Source organism: Lactuca saligna, chromosome 7 (assembly GCF_052625555.1).
Source record: "Lactuca saligna cultivar CGN05327 chromosome 7, ASM5262555v1, whole genome shotgun sequence".
In the NCBI taxonomy this organism is placed as follows: Eukaryota; Viridiplantae; Streptophyta; class Magnoliopsida; order Asterales; family Asteraceae; genus Lactuca; species Lactuca saligna.
This window is the reverse complement of record NC_136423.1, coordinates 153,134,596-153,160,535: the sequence shown is the minus strand read 5'-3', so window position 1 is coordinate 153,160,535 and position 25,940 is coordinate 153,134,596. Positions and strand designations below refer to the sequence as shown.

At 33.9% G+C, this 25,940-nt stretch overlaps 3 protein-coding genes, 1 long non-coding RNA gene and 1 other non-coding gene across 5 annotated transcripts; 2 read left to right on the top strand and 3 right to left on the bottom strand.

The window, feature by feature from the left end:
- Positions 1 to 4,914: 4,914 nt before the first annotated feature.
- Positions 4,915 to 6,429, bottom strand: LOC145006189 (transmembrane protein, putative (DUF1068)). The gene is made up of 3 exons (XM_078965286.1): positions 6,074 to 6,429; positions 5,588 to 5,611; positions 4,915 to 5,441 (listed from the first exon to the last, which is right to left on the bottom strand). Exons 1-3 carry the CDS (start codon positions 6,285 to 6,287, stop codon positions 5,113 to 5,115), a joined length of 567 nt encoding a protein of 188 aa, XP_078821412.1. The 5' UTR covers positions 6,288 to 6,429; the 3' UTR covers positions 4,915 to 5,112.
- Positions 6,430 to 8,031: 1,602 nt separating this feature from the next.
- Positions 8,032 to 10,686, top strand: LOC145005300 (uncharacterized). The gene is made up of 3 exons (XM_078964380.1): positions 8,032 to 8,573; positions 8,782 to 9,908; positions 10,018 to 10,686. The coding sequence occupies exons 1-3, from the start codon at positions 8,253 to 8,255 to the stop codon at positions 10,190 to 10,192; spliced, it is 1,623 nt and encodes a 540-aa protein (XP_078820506.1). The 5' UTR covers positions 8,032 to 8,252; the 3' UTR covers positions 10,193 to 10,686.
- Positions 10,687 to 10,828: 142 nt separating this feature from the next.
- On the bottom strand, positions 10,829 to 11,520 carry LOC145005302 (uncharacterized). Its single transcript, XR_013662540.1, has 3 exons — positions 11,348 to 11,520; positions 11,151 to 11,220; positions 10,829 to 10,986 (listed from the first exon to the last, which is right to left on the bottom strand). It is a non-coding gene; the product is annotated as an uncharacterized LOC145005302 (long non-coding RNA).
- A 2-nt stretch (positions 11,521 to 11,522) lies between these two features.
- LOC145007355 (uncharacterized) lies at positions 11,523 to 14,947 on the bottom strand. Its single transcript, XM_078966307.1, has 7 exons — positions 14,735 to 14,947; positions 13,639 to 13,707; positions 13,419 to 13,508; positions 12,252 to 12,294; positions 11,831 to 11,940; positions 11,633 to 11,737; positions 11,523 to 11,531 (listed from the first exon to the last, which is right to left on the bottom strand). The coding sequence occupies exons 1-7, from the start codon at positions 14,945 to 14,947 to the stop codon at positions 11,523 to 11,525; spliced, it is 639 nt and encodes a 212-aa protein (XP_078822433.1).
- TRNAF-GAA (transfer RNA phenylalanine (anticodon GAA)) lies at positions 13,771 to 13,843 on the top strand. The gene has a single exon. It is a non-coding gene; the product is annotated as a tRNA-Phe (tRNA).
- Positions 14,948 to 25,940: the final 10,993 nt, after the last annotated feature.

The following is a 25,940-nucleotide window of genomic DNA, read 5'->3' as shown; positions in this document are numbered from 1 at the left end:
CAGTACGTTCTTGTTAATAACTCGTTGGTTTTTCTTCAGCGACACTTTACACCTTCATGCCTATTTTCTACTTCCACCAACGATTCACCAACTCTCTTATATGCTTATTTAATCATGATCCTGAGAGATTTGTGAAAGCATGTCCGAAGAACTCTAGATGTTGCAAATTTTGATGCTGATATAACTACATTGATCCGAATTGCCAATATTGTTCACAAAACACCCCTTGCGATTCACCATCATGTGGTAGACTAAACAACACAGTAGCTGGTGTCTAATTCATTTCAAACCCCACAACATAAATATTTTATTTTTTTTCATTTTTGTTGTCGTAAATTCTTTTGTTGCCGCATAGTTTGTGCTTTAGAAAAAGGCATATCACAAAATTTTGTTGTTTATCGCGAGAGTTTCTCGTAGTTCGTAAGTCAAAAAAGGACATTCCCGATAACTCAGCCGACTTTTTTAGAGGAGAATAAATGCCCATTTTATTGAACCCATACAAAATATGGTCATATCGAAATATGAGTCGTTCAATCATTGGGATTTTCTTTATACACCCCAAGCTACACTGTACACCAAACTAATCTCTAACCTATTAAAAATATAGCCTATTTTGATTATAGATCCCTTTAAAGAAAAAAAAAGTGAAATATTGAAAATTGTGTCCTTCCATTTACACGCCTCCTTTTTGTTCGTTTTCTTTTTTCTTTTTTCTTTTTTTTTTCTTTTATGATTTCTTTGATTTTTTAAGATAAACACCTTATTTTCTATTTTATATTTTAAGATAGACACCTCATTTTTATTTATTTATTATTATTTTTTTTATGATTTTTTACCTAAAGAAAAAAATAAAATAACTCATAGTGTTCTTTTTTTTTTCTTGTTTTCTTTTATAATTTCTTTGTTAAACCACGCATACTAAATTTTAATTTTTACATTAGTATACAAATATAAGTTTATAATCATTATCACTGTTTTAAGTTGAATATGTTATTTTTTATATCCAAAAATTAAACATATATAAAAGTTATTATCATTATAATTTTCAAGGTTTGAAACCGTATAAAAGTTTAATCACAATTATTTGAAATTAAGTTGTTTATATCTTTTTATTTTTGTATAAGTACGGCTTTTATTTGGTATCTAAAACCAATTACATAACCTTTTTATTTTTGCATAATTACCATTTTAAAAAAATTTCAATTTAAGATAAAACTAATAACCGTTCAATTTTTTTAATAGTAATATAAAAATAATATTAATCTCCCTATCTAATAAACAAAACTAATATGCCACGTGTCCCTTCAAAAACACTGATTTCATCCAACGTTAAATACCGTTTTTGCCCCTCTTTGATATAGATTTCAATATATAAGGTATGATATAGATTGCAATTAAGTTGATTTATTTTTGCTGGAATTTGGATTAAAATTGGAAGGTAAGAGTGTATTCCTAAATTATAGGAATTCCACTATGGAGATTGCATGTTAAATTCTATTTTGGTGGAAATTTGATTACTAATCTACCGTGTGTGCAGGGATTCAAATTACTAACAGCAAAAATGGTAAAATCATTTTGATTTTCTCTTTGACACATTAAAAAATATGCTAATTTCAGCAATAATTAGTGCCTATTTAATCACATACATAAATATACGGTTAATTGATAATTGATATATGTTCTCATTTATGGTTTATAAGTTTATATTATATGCATATATTTTTAACATACACGAAAAATGTAAAACTTGGTTGTTATTTATTGTAAAATTCCATGTTAACACAGGACCAAATTTGACAAAATGACAAAAAAATGTAGCTAAGTTATTAACTTCTTATTACAATCTATTTCTAAATAATTAATATAGAAGTCTAAACAAAACATATATCTTATTAATTTAATTGAATTTTTTAAATCTTTGATTTTCTATTACCATTTTTAATTATTAATATTGTTTTTTTTTTTTTTTTTTATCTTACCCGTGGTTTCCACGAGTGGTAACCTAGTATAATTAATATAGTAATATAAGCTTTTTGATTGAACCATGCAAAAGTATATAATATACACTAATTTTTAAGTATAAAATATAAATAAAAAAAGGAACTAAAAAAAGGAATATGCAGTAAAAAGAGTTAGTAATAAAACACTTAAAAATTAAGTTAAGTAATATTAATAAAGTTAGTAATAAAAAGTAATTATTATATAATAAATTAAGAATGATTAGGTTATAATAAAAGTTAGTCAAATGATAATAATTACCATATTAACACAAAAAGTAAACCTATTAAAATAGGTTGATTTTGTAGATTGGTGTGTCCAAAGTAGGATCCATAGTCATTTTAGTAAATAACTCATTATTAATTTTGGTAAATCAGATATCTGATAACCTTTATTTTATAAAGGACATATTATAATAAAACTTAAAGCATTTACCGACATAGAGTTTTGATAATTTACTCACTTCTTACTTATTGACTTAAATAAAGAGGTTTTGACTGATTCCTAGAGTCCATGCAATACCTTGCACACCACATGGTCCGGGGAAACCATATACCCAAAGCAAGTCATGTGTAATCATGCACGAGTTGAAGCATGTAAGAATAGAACCTTGAACAACTCATTTGGAGTGATTTATGTCGTACTTAGACAACCAACTTTTGCCAAATTTTATTTTGTCATGAAATTGTTTCAGTATTAACGATTATACCACTAAATAACAATTTTCAGTTTCTTTTGGCTATCGCGAATCGGTAACGGTTAAAAAAGCATACATGGCATGCACTATCTAGAAAAAAATGACCACCCTTCACATCACCACCAAAAACCCACCAATATTAGCTAATATCGAAACTCACTCATTTCTTTGTACCAATCTTAGCATTCCATATATCGAAAAACACCCTGGATCGAAATCCCTTTGATGAAGACATGTGAAAAGTAAAGTAAAATAAAGAGTAAATTACTAAAATCATCTATATGGTTTGGGAAAATTTCACTTTGTCCCTATCTTTTTCTTTTGCATTCGGATTATCCCTATGTTATATTTTGTTGTGATTTTTGTCCTATTATAAATGAAAAGACTATATTACCCTTGACTTTCTTTTAGTTTATCTTTTTATTGTATTTGGTTTTATTAAATAAGATTAATTTCAAGGGATAATGATCTAAAAGCCCTTTAGTTTGACAAAAATATGTAGATTTATCTTTTTACGGATTTTAGGTTCATTAAAACTGGATTTTTGCAACTTATTTTTAATTGTACCATCTTTTGCATATATCCCGGTAAAATCAGACATTTCTGTCAAACTTAAGGGTTTTTATGAACTAGAAAAAGGATAAAATTGAACATTTTTGTCAAGCGTAAGGGGTTTAATGAACAAGAAATACACAAAAGGGTAAATTTGAAAAAAAAAAAAGTTGCAAACATCCGGTTTTCGTGAACCTGAAACCCTCACATTAATGCCAAATTTAAGGGCTCTTATGTAATTATCTCTAATTTCAATGGTCTTACCCTTTTCCCCATCCCCTTTTAAACAAATCTATCCTTAACTCAACTCAGTCGGTCCATGTTTCTCGTCATAGTAGTCGCCGCAGCCACCATGTCGTTGACCACTGCTATTAACAATCACCACCACCACAAACATTGCCATCAACCCCCAACCTTCTTTCCTCACCACCACCGATAACCTAACACCATTGTCGCTATCCATCTCTCACCCATCTATGTTGCTGCCACCACCTCATATCTTTTATCATTTCGAAATAAACCCACCACGGGAACCATCTTGTTCACCCATGTTGACATCCAAAAATGAAGACCCATGTGCAACTTGACAATACAAAACAAAGACCTAGATGCAAACTCCGATTCAAAAAACACATATGCCAAACCTTTAAGGTTGGTTTTAGGCCCGTTTGAGAATTGATGTGTTGGGAAAGTATTGTCGGAGAAAGTTTACTGGTCGGTAAAGAAACTATGTTGCTTGATTGTACATCTGACTGACTGAGCTGAATGATGAAAAATGACCATATTACCCTATTTTTCTATATTGTGATGGATGAAGTTGCTGAATAATTATAAAAACAAAAAATTGTCATACAAAATCAAAATTACACAATAATCATTTAGAAATCCAAATAGAAATTGTTATACAAAATCAGAATTACACAAAAAATATATATTAAAATCATAATTTCTGATTGATACTTTATATATGAAACGACCATCCTAAATCCTATTCTCGAAAATCAAAAGAAAGAAAATAAGATGAAACAGATGAAGGTTCACGTTTGGTGAAGGGTGTTGAAGAGAATAAAGAAAGAGGCGAGGTTTGGGGCACAATTGTCTTTCCGGTCCATTCAGCTAGAAAGATATGGTTTTGCGGTTTTCTGGAAAAGACATATCTTATCGGAAAAGATCCATTTTTTTGGTGCAAATCAAACAATCTTTCTAGCCCATTCAGCTAGAAAGATCTGTTTGGACCTGGAAAGATGTCTATCAAATGGAGCCTTAGTTTTATGATTTTTTTTTTCCTTGTAGATTTGAGCAAAACTTATTCCCCCTCAATTCTGATTAGATTTAGGGTTTGTGTTTTTTCTGGATTTGAGCACCAAAAGGGTCTAAATAAGAGGGTTGATGGCAAATTGTTTGCATCAAGGTCAAAGGCGGATTGTTTGTTCATGGCAAATTGATTATTTGTTCATTGAGAATTGTTTGCATGTGGGTCGAAATTAGATTTATGATTTGTGTTTTTTCTAGATTTAAGCATATAAGGGGTTAGAATCAGACGATGAAACTAATTTTTGTTTTCTGCTTTCTTATGTAGGTTTGAGCATCAAAAATGGTGGATCCTCTATTCGTGGTAAGACATAATATAATAAGTAAAAAGTAAAACATAATATAATTCAAATAAATACAAAAAAAAAAAATCAAGTAGAAAGATGAAACCCAAATCAGTTGTTTAGTGACAAAATTCCTCCATATTACAACTTTCATGACTTAAAAAAGTGTAAAAAAAAATGGCAAAAGTTGGTTGCCTAAATATGACAAAACCCCAATAATAAATAAATCTAACAAACACCTAAAACACTCTTCAGATATCAAATTATCATTCATATGGTGTTTACAGACCTTGCATTGCTGCTTTCCTTCCACCCTTTTTGTCGAGCTCTTAATTCCCACATTTCAGTTTGTTGTTTTTGTGATAATAAAGCCAATTCGGCTTTTTCACGCGCTTCTTCACAAGTTTCCATTCCTGAATTACACTTATCAGCTTCTTTCTGATACTGTGATGTTAGCTTTTTGGCTTCAAGAAGTGCCATGTCAGCACGTTGTTGACTTTCTAAAGATTCAGCTTCACGAAGCTTTAGTTCTTCTGATAGAAGCTCTGAGAAATTCTTCTCTGTTTCTCCCGTTACTTCAGGGTCATGTTTTGCACAATCTGTTAAAATGGAATCAGAATTTAAAATTTTAAGATTACAATGGTATTTGAATCATTTCTTACAAGTTTGGAATGGAATTGGATTCCAATTCAGGTCAAATCCATTCAAGTATAAAGAAAATGTAGATTAAGAAAAAATTACTAACCTGTGAATGAACCATTGCTTAATGCTGCAAGAAACATAAAAAAAAAATTATCAGTATTATGCAATCTAATTAATAACCCCAAATTCAAAAACACACAATCAAATCTTGAATGTTTTCCAAATTAGAAGCTTTTCCTCCAAATTTACTTGCAAATTGAAAGAAAGAGTCAAATCGAATGCTTATGAGCACCGATCAGTGGAGATTTTGTCTGGAAACTGTCAAATTATGATATTTAAAAGCAAATCTTGATTTTGATAACGATTCCTAATTAGTCATCAGCAGATTTTCTAATTGGTTGATGTAGTCTTTTAGAAAGAAGCAGTTTGATCTCGAAAGTCATGGAGTAGGTGAGATCTAGAGGTAATTGATAGAAGGGTTTTGAGATCCATGGAGTTCAGAATGGGCGCGATTGTAAGATCAGTGTTTCTAATTTTGATAGATCGGGATGTAATAATTAAAAAGGTGAAAGAATGGAGATTGAGGTACCTTGAGGAATGGAGAGGAGCGGCTGAGAATCGCAGTCGCAATTGCAGGGAGGGCAGGAAGCGGCGGAGGATGAGCGGCGTACGGCGGCTAACCCTTCAAGAACATGCCAGTATAAAGGTGGACCGAGTAGATAACCCACCAAACACAGCCCCAAGAAAGTAATTCCGATCTTCACGACGGCCGGATTACACGATCCAGCTCTATTCAATGCCATCTACCTCCCTCTATCTCTATTTCTCTCTCTCTCTCCCTCACACACACACACACACACTTTTTCTATATATATACAATAGAGGTGTGTATATGTATATATGGGTAACAGTGGAACTGAAGATGAGTGGGAAAGCAGAAGCAAATTGAGAAGAAAATGGTTTGTTTTCTGTTTAAATTTGTTCTATCCCTTCTCTCAATCACCGACAGAAAACTATATTATATGAGAAAAGTGAGAGTGATTGATTTTGATCTTTTTACGGCAAATTCCACACATTTACAGGTTTCCGTTAATGTTTTAAGATCACTTTTTTTTTTTTTTTTTTTGTTTAATAAGGAAATATTGGGGATCGAAGAGATATGATGATATGGTTAATAATAATAATGATGTAAAAACGTGACATATTTAAGGTTACTTTCAATTTAGATTAATTAATTAGCTAATGTCAAAACGCCTACATAAAAATGCATTTGGCCTAACTGCAAGGAGTGATACTCTTAAATGGGAGGTCATGGGTTCAATGAGTAGATCGAGGAGCGGAATATGTTGACTTTCTGGCATGAGTTGAGGATCCGAGAAACTTTAGCTATGATAAGGACTAAAAGGTAGTTCTTAGGTCTATTATGGATTGAGGACTAAATAGTAGGGTTTCGGGGTAGAGCAACTACATCTTATTTTAGCTATGATAAGGACTAAATAGTAGGGTTTCGGGGTAGAGCAACTACATCTTATAGTAGTTTATTTCAGACTTTGTGAAAGAGATATATTGATTAGCCTTAGGACTTGCCCATATTTAGAGTGAAACAATTACATGGAGGATCGTAAAGATTGAAAGAAGTGGACTCATGCATTAGCATGACCTCGAGTTGGCAATAAGATTAGCCTAAGTGAGGCAATCAACTGATGTGAGCCGCAAAAGACGAAGATGCCATTTTGGGCTAGTGAGAGTTGTTCGTGATTTGAGGTTCTAAGAGTTTGAAGTGATGTTTTGTTGTGGAAGTTGATAACACATTACTAGTGATAACATTATTTGAGGTGAAGTGGATGTATGAGTTGAGGTATCCCTTGGTTAGTAGCAGTCACTAATTCAATTGTAACATACTCATGGATTGGTAGTCACTATACCAAAACGTTTTTGAATAGGGAGAAAATGAATATAGACAACTCGGATTAGAAGCAATTTCAAAAATTCAGAATATATGTTAGTCTTAGGCATGTAGAAGGGCTATAAAACATGTATTACATTTTATTAAGGATACTTTGGTGGAACACTATGCTAAATTATGATTATATACAAAGGATATTATAAAATCAATTCTACGATCCACTATGAAATAAAGTTTTATATGTGTTTTAATGGACTTAAAAATGGATGGGAAAAAGGATGTAGAAGGTATATGCGATGAAGTATTGCTATGTGAGTTGGTAGGGATGCCAACAACTAGATACTCCTAATTCTTGGATTGTGATACGTAGAAAACAGGAAAACTTGAAGTGGTTTTTAGATTTGCTTATTGATGGTCTTGATTTGCATAATAAACATGGTTTGTCATTTATGTCTGAACAACACAAGGTTTGAAATATACATTCATGTTATATATCTACTATATTTGTGTTGATGTTCATCTAATTGATGTTGAATTACATGGAAAAAAGCATTATCAAATTACGACTTATTTCCTTTTGATAGCAAGAAAACTTTAGAAATGTATAATAAATAACGCGAGTTTTTATGTAGGTGGAGAAAAGCAGTTTATCGGCCCAAATAACCAAAGGCCCATAAATAAAATCCAAATCCTAGCCAAGCCAAGTGGCCTAATCACTGAACTCCTCCGGCGACATACTATACTCTCAGCCACCACCGCCACCTCCACCACCACCGCTTCTGGAAAGCACGAGAAGAAAGTCACATCCAGTTTTGAACAAAATCACCATAGTCACACTCGGAGATATTGATCAGCCTACATAATGGACTTCGACATGCCGACGGATCTGATCAATCAATCTCAGATCGGGTTCCGAGAACTCGCCGGACTATCGTCGTTCAACCCGAGCGACACAACCCTACCGTCTCCCCCGACCATTGAGGCGTCTATATCCACCTTAGACCCGTCTCCGCCGTACCTGAGATGCAAATATTGTCAAGGGAAGCTCCTGAGAGGCTTACAGTCACTGATTTGCATATACTGTGGGGAACACCAGAAGAAGGACCTCCATCCTGACCCTATCCCCTTCAATTCAACCAGTGGCTATAGCTGGCTACTTCAATCCTTGAACTTACACGGATCGGTTAGGGTTTTTCGCTTTACTTGCTTTAATTTCATCAACATTACTTTTGAAATCCAACATAATATAGATGATTACTTAGTTAACTTCTTATCTGCTTTCAAATCATGCCATCACTACCTTATAAACTAACTAGTTTTCAGATCTGTTCTATGAGCCTCTTATTTACTTGTAATGTACTCATTTGTTTAACTATTTACATTACTTTTAGGAAAGAGTTGGATCTTTGGCTGAAGGAAATGGAGTACATGGAGGTCAGAGTCCTGCAGAAGATATAGTTACTTTATCTGAGCTTCTAGATATGCAGATTTCATGGCGCGATGAGCCTAAAAAACCAGATAATAGTCTCAACAAGACCTCTGATCTTACCAATCCTCTAAATCTTGGCACAACCAACTTAGACAACTTTTTCACAGAGCGAATTGCCTCTGATGCATCAGAAGAACAACAAGTTTCCAGCAAACAAGATCAAAATCAGGCTTTTGAGACATCTTTCCCCTCCTCCATTGATGTGAATGATGATGCTTCATCGGATTGGAATGCAGAATTCCAGTTTGCAGATTCCAAAGTGGAGAACGAGAGTCCGAAACCAGTTGACCCTTTTGTAGTTGTTCCTGAAGCCGATCTATCTGCCCACATGGATGCAGTTTTTGGACAAATGGAAGTGTCAAACAACATAAAACCGAATGAAGATAAAGTTTGGATTCAAGATGATCTATTCGCCAACATGGGTCCCACAACTTTTCAACAACCGGAGCAATTGGATTCAGTTGTTAAAACAAAAGATGAGTTCCCTGCTCATGTAAATGATCCATCTTCAAAAGATGTTGATCAAGACTGGTTTAGTGATAATAACTGGCAAAAAAGTAGTGTGAACAATTCACAGGATAAGCCGAATGATTCATTTACAGAAAGTGTTTCTGTAGATTGGTTTGAAAATGCTAATTGGCAGAAAAGTAGCGGTTTCAAAAAAGGTGATTTTAATCCACAGATTAATGAATCGAGTCAAGACCACAATGTTGCTCCTCAAATTTCTAGTGACAATAAAAGTTCAGATTTTGATAATATAAAGAAACAAGATTTAGAGACTTCTACTGACTGGTTTCAAGAAAGTCAATGGTCAACTGGTCCTTCTAGTGCCACCAATATAGTCAACACCAAAGAAGATGATGACTTTGATGATTGGAATGATTTCACAAGCTCAACTCCTAATCAAGATTCTTTCCAAGATTCATATAAACAAAGTAGTAATCAAGATTCTTTCCAAGATTCATGGAAACAAAGTAGCGAAAAGATCCCAGAATTAGATTTCTTTTCAGAATCATCTACAACAAACAAGTAAGCAATTTGAAACATATTATCAAAAGTTTGATCTTTTGTACATTATTGTCTTTTATTTATTTAGTTTGTGTTTGTGTTATTGACTTATTGTTATGTATGTATTCAGGAATGTGAATAGTGAAGGTGGAAATAATACTCCAAATGCAAATGCAAATGCAACCACAAGTCGTGAAAATGAAGTACAAATGTTGTTGTCACAAATGCATGATTTGTCTTTCATGCTTAAAAGTGAGCTTTCAATTCCCTCAAAGAAAGATGATCGTGGTCCTTCTCATGGCTAAGAGGATCTTCATCTGAAAAAGGTGAGATGCATTTGTACAATTGAAATTGGTTTAAATTGCTTGTAATAGCAACCAATTTTCCATGTTTTTTTTTTTTCATTTTAGGCAACCAACTATTGAATGACAAGAGTATAGTGGCTAGTTTTTATGCCAATTCTTTATTGTGTTGCAATCTAAATTAGAAAAAATTACAGTTGGTTGCTAGAAATGAAAAAAAATGTGGAAAGCTGGTTGTTATTACAGGTAATTTATTTAGTGTTTGAGATTTGGCAATTGGCGTTAGGTGTTTTAGACCACTTTTGTATGGTTGAATGGAAGTATGAATCAATCCTCTTGTTGTAGTACTTGTATACCTTTTGAGCTGGATTATATAGAGAGAAAAAATACTGTAAATAGATAGCGGAAGATGATTGTGGGATGTGAGTTGAGTTGTGAGATCCAGTGTTTGTTGGAAAGTTGCATTTTTATTACGAATCTTGTTGTTCTTTTTTGCATTCATTTGTTTTGGTTACTTTACTTAGTATTCTCGTTGTAATATTATTACTTTTAACAAAATTTGATTGTTTTGGTTATTATATTCAAAGTTTCAAACCATCGAATCCATGATGAATAGATTTTCAAATCCTTGGTCCTATGGAGTTTATTATGTATGTCTTGAAGTAACATATCACATATAAAAGATGATAATAATATTGGAGCATGAAACAGATAGATGTTCCACATTTGCATGGATCTCGTGGGCTTCACATGATGTTTTGTAGCACCTGTTCAGCCAGAGCTCTAGTATTTCCATCCTACAAATTACAAATATATATTATTTACTTTAGGTAGAAATAACAGCTTAATTGGAAAAGTCAAGAAATAAAGTTTTTATAAGTTTTATTCTCATTAATTTCTTAAATATTTTAAAAAATAACGAACCAAATTCCAGAATTTTAGAGAGTAGATGTGTACTTACACAGACATGGTTAAGGTATACGGGGTTCCTCAATCGCTCAGGGTAGCGTTTCTTCAACACGTTACAGCACCTACAGTTGTATTTTTTTTTATCACGTGGGTGTAAATTTAAGGCATTTAATATTGAAAGCAACATTTTATTACATATAATAATAATAAATTAACAAGTGAGTGTGAAGATTCATTTACCCGACTAACCTCGATATTTCGGAGAGTCGCAGGTAGCAAATTAGCGTATTCTTCAACAACGCGGGTGACGGCTTTCCAGAAAACTCATCCACCATTTTTGACAAAGCCCTGGACACTGAAAAAAATCTCTCTGCAAATGTCCCACAGTAGGTCTTTCCTTCTGGTTCACCTAAAATCTTACCAATCACAAATGCTGCAACCTGTATATATTATTATAATTAATACTAATTAATTAAAAACGTTTAATTTAAGATTTCATTTCAGGTATATAATGATAACTAAAATTGAACTTACGGATTTTGTGAGGTCGCTACCCACGTCCATGCAACGGAGGCACAAAGGAACCATTTCACTTTGCAAAAGATAATGAACGATTTCATCGGTTTTTGGGCATTGCTCCTGTTTAAAATTAAAACACATAGTAACAAAAAATATTAAAATGATTGTTTTGTTAAGAGTAAATCATATGTTTAGTAAATCATAAGCAAGTACCTTGAGAAGGGCCCCAATGACACCTAAGCTGTTAACTCGCAAGTAATCATAGTGCACAAGTTGTTTCTCAGTGGTGTTCAGAAAAGGGTAAATGTATACAGGTATATGGGCTGCAATTAATATATACAGTAATATTAAATTAGGATTTTTTTTTTTTTTTGGATAAATTAACAATATGTATAATGTCAACTCTATAAATATAAAAATGGTTAATATCACAAAAAACCCTTCAATTTTACAGTTTTTTTTTTTGGAAAAAAATGACTAAAAATGCCAGATCTAATATAATGAAAAAATACAAGATTTTTTTTTTTTTTTTAAAGAAAAATAAAATAAAATTTAGATTTAATTCGAAAAAACATTAAATATAAAAAGATTAATTCTAAAAAACTATAAGTATGTAAAAGAATATGAAAAATACCTTTGAGAAGGTCGAGTCTTGTATCGGGATGAGTTGCAATGCACTATAAGAAGCATTAAAATTATACAAAGTTCAAAATTAAACATACACACACTTGCAATTGCAAGCAATAAAAAAGATCCAACCTAGTATTAGTATGAATAACTTTTTAAAAAGCTACATTCTATTATAAACCAACCTAAAAAACAATAAAAAAAAATAAACTAAATGTAGCGTGTTGAATATAACCTAAATATAACGTTTTTGGTTTTTAAAAATTTGCCTCACTTCTTTTTATAACTTTATTTTACAAATCTATTTTCCGTTTCTATAAAGAATTAGTTATATTCTAAATATTTTGCTTTTACAAAGTTGTGTTTTAGAAGACATTATAAGTTATTATTATTATTTTTTTAAATATGTTTGTACAAATATGCATTCATTTACAAATTTGCTTGTTACAAGTTTTTAGAGTATCAGTGTATGAAGTAGGTTGTACAAATATGCATTCATTTACAAATTTGCTTTTGTAATTCCAAAATTTCTTTTATATGGTTTGACTCAACAGTTTTAGGGTTGTTCGATTATAAATATTCGTAACTAGTGAATATAAGATTCATTTTATAAATAGTCAATTAATAAACAAGAGCTCTTCGGTTCCTACCCATGAATATATGTCGCATCGATCGAACCACATAAATTCTTTATATTTTTTTTCTTCTTTGATTGCTTGCTTAACTATGACCATGAAATAGTCACCAATGATCCCTTTTGCAACATGTCATAATTGTTGTATTTGTTGACCAATATAGGAACACTTAAAAAGTTCTTGGTGTCTTTTAAGACTCACACACAATAGCCATTTTGCAACATGTGAATGCCCCACCAAATTTTTTTTTCATAATTTCATAACATCCAAAATAACTAAATCTTATACATTTTTGTAAATTTCTAATTCATATTCCATTTCCAATTCAAACCGTATTAGTTAGAGCATTTGATATATTTGCTTTGGTTAAGTTCATATTTTTGTTTTTAGTGTTAACTTTTTTACTCCCCCTTCTCATGCCACAAAACAACCACACACATTGTAGAGTAGAACGAATTAGATATAAATCATATAATTAATAACAATTAACAAAAAAAATATTTCATTAGAAAAAGAAATTAATATTCAGTAATAATTACCTGAAGCAAGGCAAGTGCATTACAAACCCTTGTAGCTTCTGCCATACCAAGCTTAGGAGGCGACAACAACTTGTATACCCCCAAAAGTTCCTAAAGTGGAAAAGAATTAATATTAAGTAATGTTTATTATTGTTGTATAGCTTTAAATTAATCTCAAATTTATTTATACCATTGATCCACATTATTTTATGAGGTTAAGTGTAACTATATATATATATACCTCCAACAATGAAAAGATTGTGTATTTTGAATTCCAAAGTAGCAACCCTAGCTCACGACCTCCTTTTGCCTATATTAAAAAGGATAAATATAATAGTTTATTAGAATTAGTTCATCTTTGATTTTATCAATAGCGGGGATAGCTCAGTTGGGAGAGCGTCAGACTGAAGATCTGAAGGTCAGGTGTTCGATCCACCTTCACCGCATTTTTGCTATTAAATTGTTTTGGAGACTATTGTGGTAAAGAAAGAAATGTAAAGGTTCTTTTTTGTAAATATGGAATGATTTTTTTACAGCAATTCCGAAAACGAACTTTTTAAAATGATTATTGTTGTTTTCGGAAAACGAAATGTTGTTGTGATTGGTAAATTGTGTAAAAATAATAATATTTTAATATAATTTATTGCGGACATTGAATTAGAAAAAAACAAAACTCAGATTATACTCGGTTAGTTGAAAAATTCCTAAAAATTCAACTGAAAAGCTAACAAACATTGCTAAACAACAAAGTCTTTCTCATCATTTGAATGTGATCTGATCTCACATGACCGGTGTGGCGTCGCCGACGACTTATAAAGTGATCGGAAAACTCTCACCACCTTTTAATTTCAAGCAACTTTTTCATCGTGAAATCCATTTCTCCCCCTCAAAAGAACTTTAAAAAGTTAGAATTATCAATTGATAATAGTAACAATCAATACCAATTTTGACGCTATAAGAACAGAAGATTGGGGAGAAAACAGATTTTGAACAAACAAGTATTTCATATAAATGGGAAAATCGATACAAGGATTTTGCATGTCGATCAAACACACAAATAAATGAAGTACGATTATGCTAATTTGATCACCTAAAGTGAGAAACGGGCGATCGGTTATTCATATATGATTTAACAGCAGATTTGATTTCATAAATTGGATCCGATCAGCGTCAGATAATCTGATCAAAGTTCAAATTCAACATAAAAAGCGAACATGCAAATCACTAACGCTGATCTGTAGGAAAAATTCAATCACCAAATCCTCGATCCAAAGCACACACACACACACACACACAAACAGATATGCATCGAACTATATAGTGTAAGAAATGAATACCTTATGCCTCGTGTACACCCTGTTGAGCTGCGTAATAGCCTCAGCTCTTGTCTGAGGGTGGTTAAGCAAGTTGATCAACTGCTGAATTTCAGCACGATCAGTCGCCGAGAACTGTTGTGGTTGTGGTTGTGGTCTGGCGGTGTTCTTTGGGGCGGAATTAGAGCTAGAACCACCTGTCGGATCCACATACAACGATTCAGGCAAATTCTCCATTGTCTTATTACGATAATCGCGCACACAGATCGATCGATCAAAACCTAATTACACTTTCTGTCTAGCTAGATCTTCTCAACAGAACTCTCTCTCTCTCTCTCTCTCTCTCTCTCTCTCTCTCTCTCTCTCCCTCTCCCTCTCTCTACAATGCCTTGATTCTCTCTCTCTCTCTCTCTCTCTCTCTCTCTCTCTCTCTCTCTCTCTCTCTCTCTCTCTCTCTAAATGTATATCTCTGTGTGTATTGAGGAAAAACGTTTTGAGAGCATGCAGTGCGAGTCGATGACTACTTATACATGAGAGCAGGATTGGTGACGGAGGAGACGCTAAAATGACGGAAAACGTGAACCTGAGGTCCACGTGTCACTCATGCATGTCGTTCCATTTTGTTCTCGTTGCCCAGTGGAGTAACTCATGAGTCATGTCCGTTCGATAAGGAACTTTAAAAAAGATTATCGAATACTAAACTTAATTATCATCACTATAATCTTTGAAATCCTTGTGAAATTTAAATAAGGTTTAATTGTTTTCAGAAAAGATGAATAAAAGAGTGGAGTGTAATATATAACTGTTACAAGCTAAAGAAAGAACATATTATAAGGAGGGAATTTAGGGAAAGAAAGATGTTTGTATACACGTGAGACTTGAAGCTTAGAAGGATTTAATTAAAGGTCTTTGAGGGAAATTAAGAAGGTACTTTGTGGGCTTAGACTATAGTATTTGTTTTCTATAAATTGTCAAAGCCTTTTTATCTAAAGAGATGACAATATATGGCGATGAAGTTTGCTTATTGGACAAGACGAGTCAAATATGTTGAGTCAAGACAGAGAATTTCCTTGAACACGACTAGGGTATGACTGTTACATCCTAAAAATATAATTAATTTTGAGTTTATTTAACTCTTAGATTGAGATTTTCTAAGACATGAATGATACGTATAAAAGTAAAAAAATATTAATTATGAAAAATATTATTATAATTAAATATAAAATATATTAATTATATAGAATAAATATAATTGAAAAATATGAAATTATGAAAAATATTATCATAATTAAATGTAAAATATATTAATTATATAAAATATTTTTAATTGAAAAATATGAAATTCAATAATTATGAAAAATATTCCATATAATTAATGCATTTTATATTTAATTATGATAATATTTTCAAAATTAATGTTTTTTATGTGTCCTTAAAACATATCTTAGAAAATCTTATTTTTTCTTTATTTTAATTACTAGAATTAGTATTTAACACCTAAAAAACTTCTCTTATTTAATATATTCAAAAAATATAATATAGTACAAAACAAAATCTTTTTATTTAAAAGAGAACTAATTCGTACACAATATATATATATTTCATACAAAACCATTTGTATATTAAAGTATTGTATTGTACACCTCTATAAAAAATAGTTGTTTATAAAGAAAAAAATGTTGTGTACGAAACACTTCTTTATTTTTAAAATAACACTTATTAATGCTTCTTATTTTCTTTGGTTACAACATTTCCACAAGTAACAATCATGTTCCTCTTTCTTTTCAGCTAAGAATAGCTCATTTGGCTTGTTAACTTATGGGCTAAATGCCATTAAGACCAGTGTTGTAAAACTCACCAAATTGTCCGATTACTCGGCCGAGTACTACCTACTCGGCCCCTTACTGAGGCGAGTTACAAAATCCGAGTACTCCCCGACCGGTTCCTTACTGAAACGAGCAATGTTGTAAAAATAAACCAACTTGGTGATTAATATGTATAATATACTTAATGATTTATTATTTAACACACACATGTGATTATATATATATATATATATATATATATATATATATATATATATATATATATATATATATTAAATTTCCAGTAATTATTCATAAAGTGAGACCATTGCGTGTATACATGTATCTAATTTTGTTATATATTTTAATTAACTTATGGTTTTAACTTATGATTTTGACATTATAACTTCCTTAAAAATATTTCTTCATGAATTACCCAATCCGAGTACTCTCCGAGTACTCCAAAGTACTCGCTACTCAGTAATCGGCCGAGCAAGTACCGAGTAGCGAGTTCTACAACCATGATTAAGATCCAATGATTTCATATATTATTATGGGACATTTCAATGTTTTTAGCTACATTTAGTCTTAAATTAAAGATAAAAGGTATTTATTATGTTAAAATTCTATTTTGTAGCAGAAAAGACATACTTGAGATAAAATGAGCAGAAATATGGAGCTGGGAACAAGATTGTTGAATTGAGTAAACAAAAGTTAACTTTTGAGGAATTTGAAATCCCACGATGTGGCTACACGCTTGCCATGTCGTGGTGGAGAGTTTTTACCGGATAAATTTGTTAGAGAAGTACACGTTGGAATTCTTGGAGCGCACGCGAAGGAAGTTGATCCCACATCGTGGTTATCTATTATACACGGCGTGGCGACTATTTGTGGAAAAGTTGTAATCAAACGAAATGAGAAACATTAATAAGGGTTATTTTAAGTAAGAAGATTTTGTTTTGTATTTTATTATAATTTTTGGATATATTAAATAAAAGAAGTTTTTAAAGTGTTAAATACTAGTTTTATGTAACACCCGTTTTTCAGGATGAGTCGAATTAGGGTTTCAAGGAGTGGAGGCTCACGGCGTGAGAATGAGCTAGATGAAAACGTTTGTTCGGGATTGTTCTCACAACATGAGACATAGAGCTCACGACACGTGAGAGCTGATGCAGCCCAAGCCCATGATCATTTTAGGGTTTCCTTCATATTTAACCAACTCGAAACTCAGTTTAGGATTTCTTATTAGCCCAAACCCTCTTTCACCTTAGAAAAACCCTAGTCTTCATCCTTAATTGATCTTTGGTCATTTTGAAGCTTTTCTTGGCTTAGAAGAAGGAGAAAAGAAAAAGAAGAAGAAAGTGATCTTGTGTTGAGGCTTACAAGGAATCATCATCACCATCATCATCATCATCATCATCATCATACATTGTTTCTGGACCATTGTAAGTATCAAAGATTCCTTCTTTATTGTTATATGAGGCTAGATCTAGGTTTTGTCGCAATTTTCCTTTTGGTTGTGAAAGTTTGATGAATGGAAACTATAAAGTTGTATGTTATAAGGGTCTTAAGAGTAAGATGGAGTTCAAATCTAGTGAATGGTTGAGTTTTTGGAACCTTGCATGAAAGTTGGATGTCTTTTCTTCAACTTCTGACCCAAATGAAATCTAGACATGTATTGGACCTATATGTCTTAAAAGCATCGACTTTACACTGCATTATGGAGTTATAAGACCTTTTGGAAAGTTTGAGTTCAAGGCTTAATGGATTAAGGACTTAAAAGTTGGAGTTTTGGCTTCAGACTGTTCTCACGGCGTAAGAAATGGTTCTCACTACGTGAGATTAGCTCCCATGACTTTCATGTCTGAGTTGACTGATTAGAGTTGGGACGAGTTAGAATCGGACTCGTGTTTCTGCACTTTATGATTTTGGCAATTGTACTCTGATAACTATTTTACTCTGATATACTTTTAAATGATTGAAATGATTAAATGTTGTTTACCTGATAACCACACAGTATAAGACAGGGTCCAACACAGTCCAAAATTTTTTAAAAAAATTTAAAAACATTTTTTTTCTGAGGATTAATATTAAAACGAAAATTAAAAATAAAATAAAATAAAATTAACTTTGAAAAATTTAAAATTTAAAATAATTTATAAATTTTTAACAGTTAATAAAATAAAATTAAAATTAAAAAAATAAAATTAAAATAAAATAATTTAACTCCAACTAAAATATACATCTTAAAATTTAATTACTGAGAATGAATTTGTGACGCTGAGATCAAAGTTGTTGGACAACCTTATTCCACTTGTCGGTACCCTTATCTTCACATCTTTGTCTGATCGATCGCCATTATTGTGGTCCACTTAAACACGAAAAATTTGTGACGGTTTTTGGATAATTTACCAATGACATGATACACACCTATATAGATGATTATAATTTTTATTATCATGATTGGCCCTAATTCTTAAATAAATTTTTCTTATGACCATTTAACCGACTACGACCAAGGATATTGTTGTCCACCTAAATTGAGCAGCGAGATCTACAGACGACCTGTATGTGTTCAATTTTAATTGTACTAGAACGTGTTTCCCACTTCTTGACATGCCATAGCCATCAAGGACTTCCAAAATACTCCTTACACATGGTAAGCGGACAATTATTAAGAGAGAAGATAGATTTAGAATGTATATGCTGTACATCCAGGTCGGATCTCTTCCAATCACACAAATGATGAAACATATGGCCAACTGAAGTTTTAGAGGGATTGAGAAGAGAACGTTGCATATAGTGTGTACCAGGTCGGATTTTGAGTCACGCAGAGGAGACAGTATATGGCTAACATATGGAAAGAATTGCATAGATAGAAGATGCAGAGAGATAGAGTTGCATATGCTACAGTCCAGGTCGGATCTCTCGATCACGCAAAGGAGGAAACATATGACTAACAGACAAAAAGAAAGAAAATAACCTTCTACAGACCTAGTTTATCGAAATTCTCCAGTCACCCCATCCAACCGGAATTAAGGACAGAATCCGTAGATCGAGAAAAAGCGAATCCATAGTTCTAGATACGATTTATTTAATGTGACCGGTAGATTTCCATGTATATGTCACTGCTCAACCTATCCGAGCGTTGTGATGTCAGGCTAAACGAATCTAATTAGGTCAAAGTTTGTCAAGTCCTTAAATTCATTAGGTTCAACTCTCCATAGTCAGGCCCATTTAAAATTTTTCATGCCTACCAACGCATCGAGCACAGAGCGTAGAAGATTCAACTTAGGTATGTTACGCAGATTCAGATTGCCTGTTATCACTTGCTAATTTCATTTCCCATCACAACACCTGCAAACAAGACTAACAACAATATTTTTAATTTTCCGGATTTTTTAATGTTTTTGGATTTTTTAAATTTTTTATTGTTTTTGGATTTTGATTATTTCTCCCCCTAAATTTGTGCATGGGTGAGAATTGAATAAAATAAAATAAAAATAAAATGCGCAAATTTAATCTATCCTACCAATTTTTTTTTGAAGAATTAAGAAAAAGAAAAAAAAACATAATCCTTAAAACGAATCATTTTCAGAAAACCCACAAGCACATCAAAACGAGCTTTGTTAAATGTCTTTGTGAACAAATCCGTCACATTATTGGTAGTAGGGACCTGTTCCATCCGGATTAGTGAACGCTCTTAACAGTCTCTGATAAAATGAATTTTAATGTCGATGTGCTTGGTTTTAGAGTGTTGTATTGGATTTTTGGCAATTTGAATGGCGGCCTCATTATCACAATAAATGGGGGTTTCTAAATAATTCAAACCGTAATCCAATAGCTGATGTGGGATCCAGATAACTTGAAAACAGCAGGCTGATGCAGCAACGTATTCCGCCTCCGTTGTGGAAGTTGAGACAGTATGTTGCTTCTTGCATTGCCACGAAACTAGTCTGTCACCTAGGTATTGACACCCTCCTGAGATTGATTTCCTGTCAAGCTCACAGCCTCCATAATTACTTTCAGCAAAAGCATATAGATCAAATTCAGAATTCTTCGGATACCAAAGACCCAAATTCGGGCTGCCTTTGATATACCGAAAAATTCTTTTGACAACAATAAGATGTGAAAGTTTAGGATTAGCATGATAATGTGCGCATTAAAAAACTGAAAACATGATGTCAGGTCGGCTTGCAGTAAGATACATCAAAGATCCGATCAACAATCGATAGTGGTTCTGATCTACAGATTCGCCGTCAGGATCTGGAGTCAGAAGAGGTCTTTCAGCCATTGGTGTTGAAGCAGATTTAGCGTCATGAAATCCGAACTTCTCAAGAATATCCTCCACATACTTGGCTTGATGTAGCGGGATTCCTGTTGAATTATGTTTAACCTGAAGCCCTAAAACATGGTCATTTCTCCCAACGAACTCATTTCGACCCGCTTCTTCATTACACCTTCGAATTCTTTGCAGAGCTACGGACTAGTGGACCCAAAGATAATGTTGTCAACATAGATTTGCACAAGTATCTGATCATTGCCGACATGCTTGATAAACAAAGTCTGATCGATAGTGCCAGCATGCTCGAGCAAATGCTTTGTTAGAGTTGCATACCACGCTCGAGGAGCTTGATGTAACCCCTACAATGCCTTGTCCAACTTGTAGACATGATTAGGAAATTTTGAGTCAATGAACCCAGGAGGTTGATCAACGTAGATTTCTTCCTTCACCTTGCCATACAAGAAGGCGGTCTTGACATCCATTTGATACACGGTAAAGTTCATGTAAGAAGCATATGCTAGGAAGATACGAATGGCCTCCAAACGAGCTACTGGAGCATAAACTTCAGTGTAATCAAGACCCTCGACTTGTTGAAACCCACGAACCACCAATCGAGATTTATTTCTCACAATAACCCCTGAATCGTCCTGCTTATTGCGATAAACCCATCGTGTGTCAAGAGACTTCTTGCCCTTTGGTAGCTTAACTAACTTCCAAACATCGAGTTTTTCAAATTGATGTGGTTCATCATGCATTGCATCTGCCCTGCTGGGCTCATTTAGAGCCATTTCAACATTCTTGGGCTCTATTTGAGAGATAAAGCAAGAGTAAAGACAAGTATTAATGTCTCCACTCTGACTTCTGGTTTTAACACCGTCGCCCAGCTGACCAATGATGTTATCGATCGGATGATCGCGTTGAATACTTGAAGGTATCTCTTGGCTGATATCATTGAGAGAGACAGGAAGAGTGTGAGTGTTGATACCTCCTTCATTTGATGATTGAGACGCTCTAGACAGCTCTGCTACAAACTCATTTGAAATAAGTTCAGGAAAGAGTAGTTCCATAAAAGTTGAAGAGGCAGCAGAAGCATCATTAGGCATGAACTCTCTTTCTATAGAAGTAAGTGGCGTAGTTTTAACATCAGAAGTATCATTTTGGGTTGGAGATTTAGGACTATCATGTTGCACAGATGACCCCCCCTCAGGTATAGCAGAGGACTCCCCCTCAGGCATAGCAGAGGACTTCCCCTTAGATGATGAAGAGGATGCAGATAGAGGTCTGTAGACAAATTCTTCATCTTCATCTTCAGAAATGTTCTTCAAACCAAAGACAGATCCAGATGAGCCACTCAAAGACACATTTATTGATTTGAAAAGCGATGTGTAATCAAACATCCAATCCGGACCCACTCTAGCGTCCATCTCATTTTCTTCCAACCAACGCACGTCATAAGATTCCACAATCTGTTTTGTCTTCTTATTGTAGACACTATAGGGGGTGCGAGCAACATACCCTACGAAGTAATAGTCATCGGCCTTGGCATTAAACTTCGGGTTGATATATAAGTGAAGAAGGGTGCAAGGACAACCAAATACACGGAAATGACTGACTGATGGCTTGTGACCATATAAAATTTCATACGGGATCTTCATCTGAGCTTTGTTGATCAACACACGATTCTGAATGTAGCAGGCAATGTTTATCGCCTCGGCCCAAAAGAAAACTGGCAGTTTTGAATAACATAGCATCGTCCTTGTGGCGTCTTTTAACGTTCTGTTTCTCCTTTCAACAACACTATTTTGTTGGGGTGTATGAGCAGAGCTGTATTGACGCACGATACCCTTTTCTGTGCAAAAGTGATCGGGTAGATAATTCTTGAACTCTGTTCCGTTGTTGGTACGAAGCGCCTTCACCCGATTGTTAGTTTGGTTCTCAATTAATACAATGAATTTCTTAATCAAATCAGCAACTCCAACTTTGTTGGATAGAAAGAAAACCCATGTAAACCGAGAGAAATCATCAATCACAACCAGCCAATAAGAATTTCTATTGATGCTGAGAACGTTTACTGGTCCAAACAAATCCATATGTAGCAATTGAAGCACCTGGCTAATTGAGTTGACCTGTTTTGGCAGGTGTAGTTTTCTATGATGCTTTCCTTGGGCACATGACACACACTTTTTGAACGTGATGAAGTCTTTGACAGGAAATCCACGGACCATTTCATTTTTCGCAAGACGATTCAAGTTCTTGGCGTTAACATGACCAAGTCTTTTGTGCCACAACATTGCATTTTGTTCGGAGATCTTGGAGAAAAGGAACGTAACTTGTTCTGGAAGATTGCTATTCATATCAATGATATAGGCATTCCCATCCCTTTTAGATTTTACAAATATCCACTCTTTTGGGATGACAAAGCCTGGCTTGAGAATCATGCATTCCTTATCAGTGAATGCGTAGAATAGCCCTTGTCACAGATCTGAGATACACTTAACAAACTATGCTTCAGTTCGGAAGCAAAATTAACATTCTCAAAGCTTAACATCCCATTTGTGACAGTTCCTCTTTGAGTGATCTTTCCACCTTTTCCACCAGCAAAGGAGATATACCCCCATTAAATGATTGAATGTTGTGCAATTGGGCGATATCTCTTGTCATATGCCGGGAGCAGCCGTTGTCGACGAACCAGGGTCTGACGACATTCCCCCATAATTTTCCTTGCAAAATGTGCGAGTTTAATTAGATTTGGGAACCCAGGTCATTATTTTCCTGTGTGGTGCCGATGCCTTCTCAGATTTATTATCATTTAAATTTTTTTTAGAGGACACGAATGATAATTTGGAAGTTAGTTTGGGCAACCATTGATAATTAGGTTTTCTAATAGTCCCGGGTGATTTTGAGATTGAATGATTATCAGTTTGCTTGAAGCATGTGGGTTTTCTACCAGAGTTGGTTGAAGACCCACTGCTGCTTCTTGACGAAACCAACCTTGGATTGGCCATGCTCGGTTTTGGCAAACTGCCTGGGACTTTGTGATGAAAAACCTTTTTATGCTTTTGAAAAACGGTTCGTTTTCTACTCCGATCATCTTTTCAATCATCATTCCGGGAACGATTTCTAGAGGACTTTCTAGTTAAAGACCTCCCTCTGGATTCGTTCTCTCCTCTTGGAAATTCGAAATGTACAAACATATGATTTTGAAAATTTCTGTATATATGACCACCAACACCACAATTGAAACAAATTTGTTTGTTATTGTTATAACTTGTGCTACATTGATCAAATTTGTTTTCTATACTAACACCTTTGCTTCTCTCACAAGAACATGAACAAGAATTAGGTTGTGAGGCAAGTAAGGGTACATTAGATGGAGAAGTTTGTGAAACTGATGGTTCTTCAAAATTATTATCACACACATCAAAATTGTCAACCAAATTGTTCAAACTAGACACTTTCAAACCATTCAAAACAGTATCAGAAGTAATAGAAACACAACCACAAAAAACATTGTCACTTAAAACATCAAAAAAAATTATTGTCTTTATTAAAAACTAAAACTTTAGGTTCAGAATCAGTTTTATTTTCAGAAACAGATCCTTCAACTTCGTGCTTTGACTGATTCAAGGATTGATCTGCAGGAGAAGTAGAAATGTTAGTACTGTCAACATTAATAAATCCTCACGAAACAAAACCAAATGGCTTGCCATAAACTATGAATGGTTCATTGGCAATCTCTTCTTTGGACAAGGGCTTAAGCTGATATGAATGAGTGAAAGGAGGAGGCACTTGATTATAACCTAGACCCTTTGATTGATTTTGTTTAAATTGCATGCAGTGGTCTATCATATTTGCAACTACCTCACTCGAGACATCAAATTTTCTAAAACCAAAATCAGCGGTTTCAAATTTTCCCTTTAAAGATTCAATTTCAGCCACTAGCTCAACGTTCTGTTCATTATATAATCATAATTTTCGCATTTATTACTGTAGTCTTCCTGAAGTCTCCTAAAGTCCTTAAACTTTAGATTCTAATTGGGCTTTAAGAGGGTTTTGACATTTTATGAGTTGGTAACCTTCATATCTAAGGTCTTCTACTTCCCTTTTGAGTGAGTCGTTAAGTTCACGGAGAATTTAAAGGTTTTCTACTTCACTACCTAATGTATCAATTTTCTCATGCAGAATTTTAACATAATCAATACATGCTTGAGAACATGAGGGTAGACTTACCTCGGTTGTATTAGGCTCATGAGAAGAAGATACCATCAACGCAAACTGCAGCTCCATCACTTTATCTTCAGCTGCCACAATCTCTGCTGGAGCATCATCACTGACCTGTGCCAGGTGGGCATTTTCAGGTCCAGATAAGTTCAGGGCCTGCATCTGATCCTCTCAGTCGAACGATTGTGCAACCATAGCCTTCTTGCTGTTTATCTGAGCACCGCTTTGATTGTTCCCAACTGTAACTATTGTCCTATCATTATTTAATCTTCTGTCTGGCCGTGGACAATCACGAGCAAAATGCCCTGGATCGTGGCAGTTGAAACATCGTAACTTTTCCTTGCTGAACCTAACTTTCTTATAAGCACTCATCCCCCAGTTGTTCTTTCGAGTCTTTTTGGCAAACTGTTTCTCCCTAAACACTACCATGGTAATTTGCCATGTAATAACCATCTCTCCAACGTCTTCAGGGTGAATCTGATCAAGATCGGCAAATGATGGTTGGGATGGAAGATCCACGGCTACGAGTGCATTGTAGCAATTGACAAGCCCTATAGCAAGCGCGAGATTTTCATCACCCTCCTTTCCTCTTGAAGAAGAAGCCACATTGGAGGATGAAGCAGCTTGAGTAGCCACATACAATTGGTTCTGTGAGAAAGACATGGCTGATGCGGAAGCTAATGGAGTGGGAAAAGTATGAATCTGAGCTTGCAGAGTAGCAAATGATTGACCTGCAGAAGGAAAGGAAAAAGATGAAAGAGCATTGTTAGTAGAGATTCCAAGGTTCTCAGCTGAGTATGAGTTCACATGATTGATCTCTCGCTGCTTGTCATCAATACCACCGACCTTGATGACAACCATCACTTCAGCAAGAGAGAGACGGCTAAGATCCTTAGCCTTCTTGATGACAGATACATTC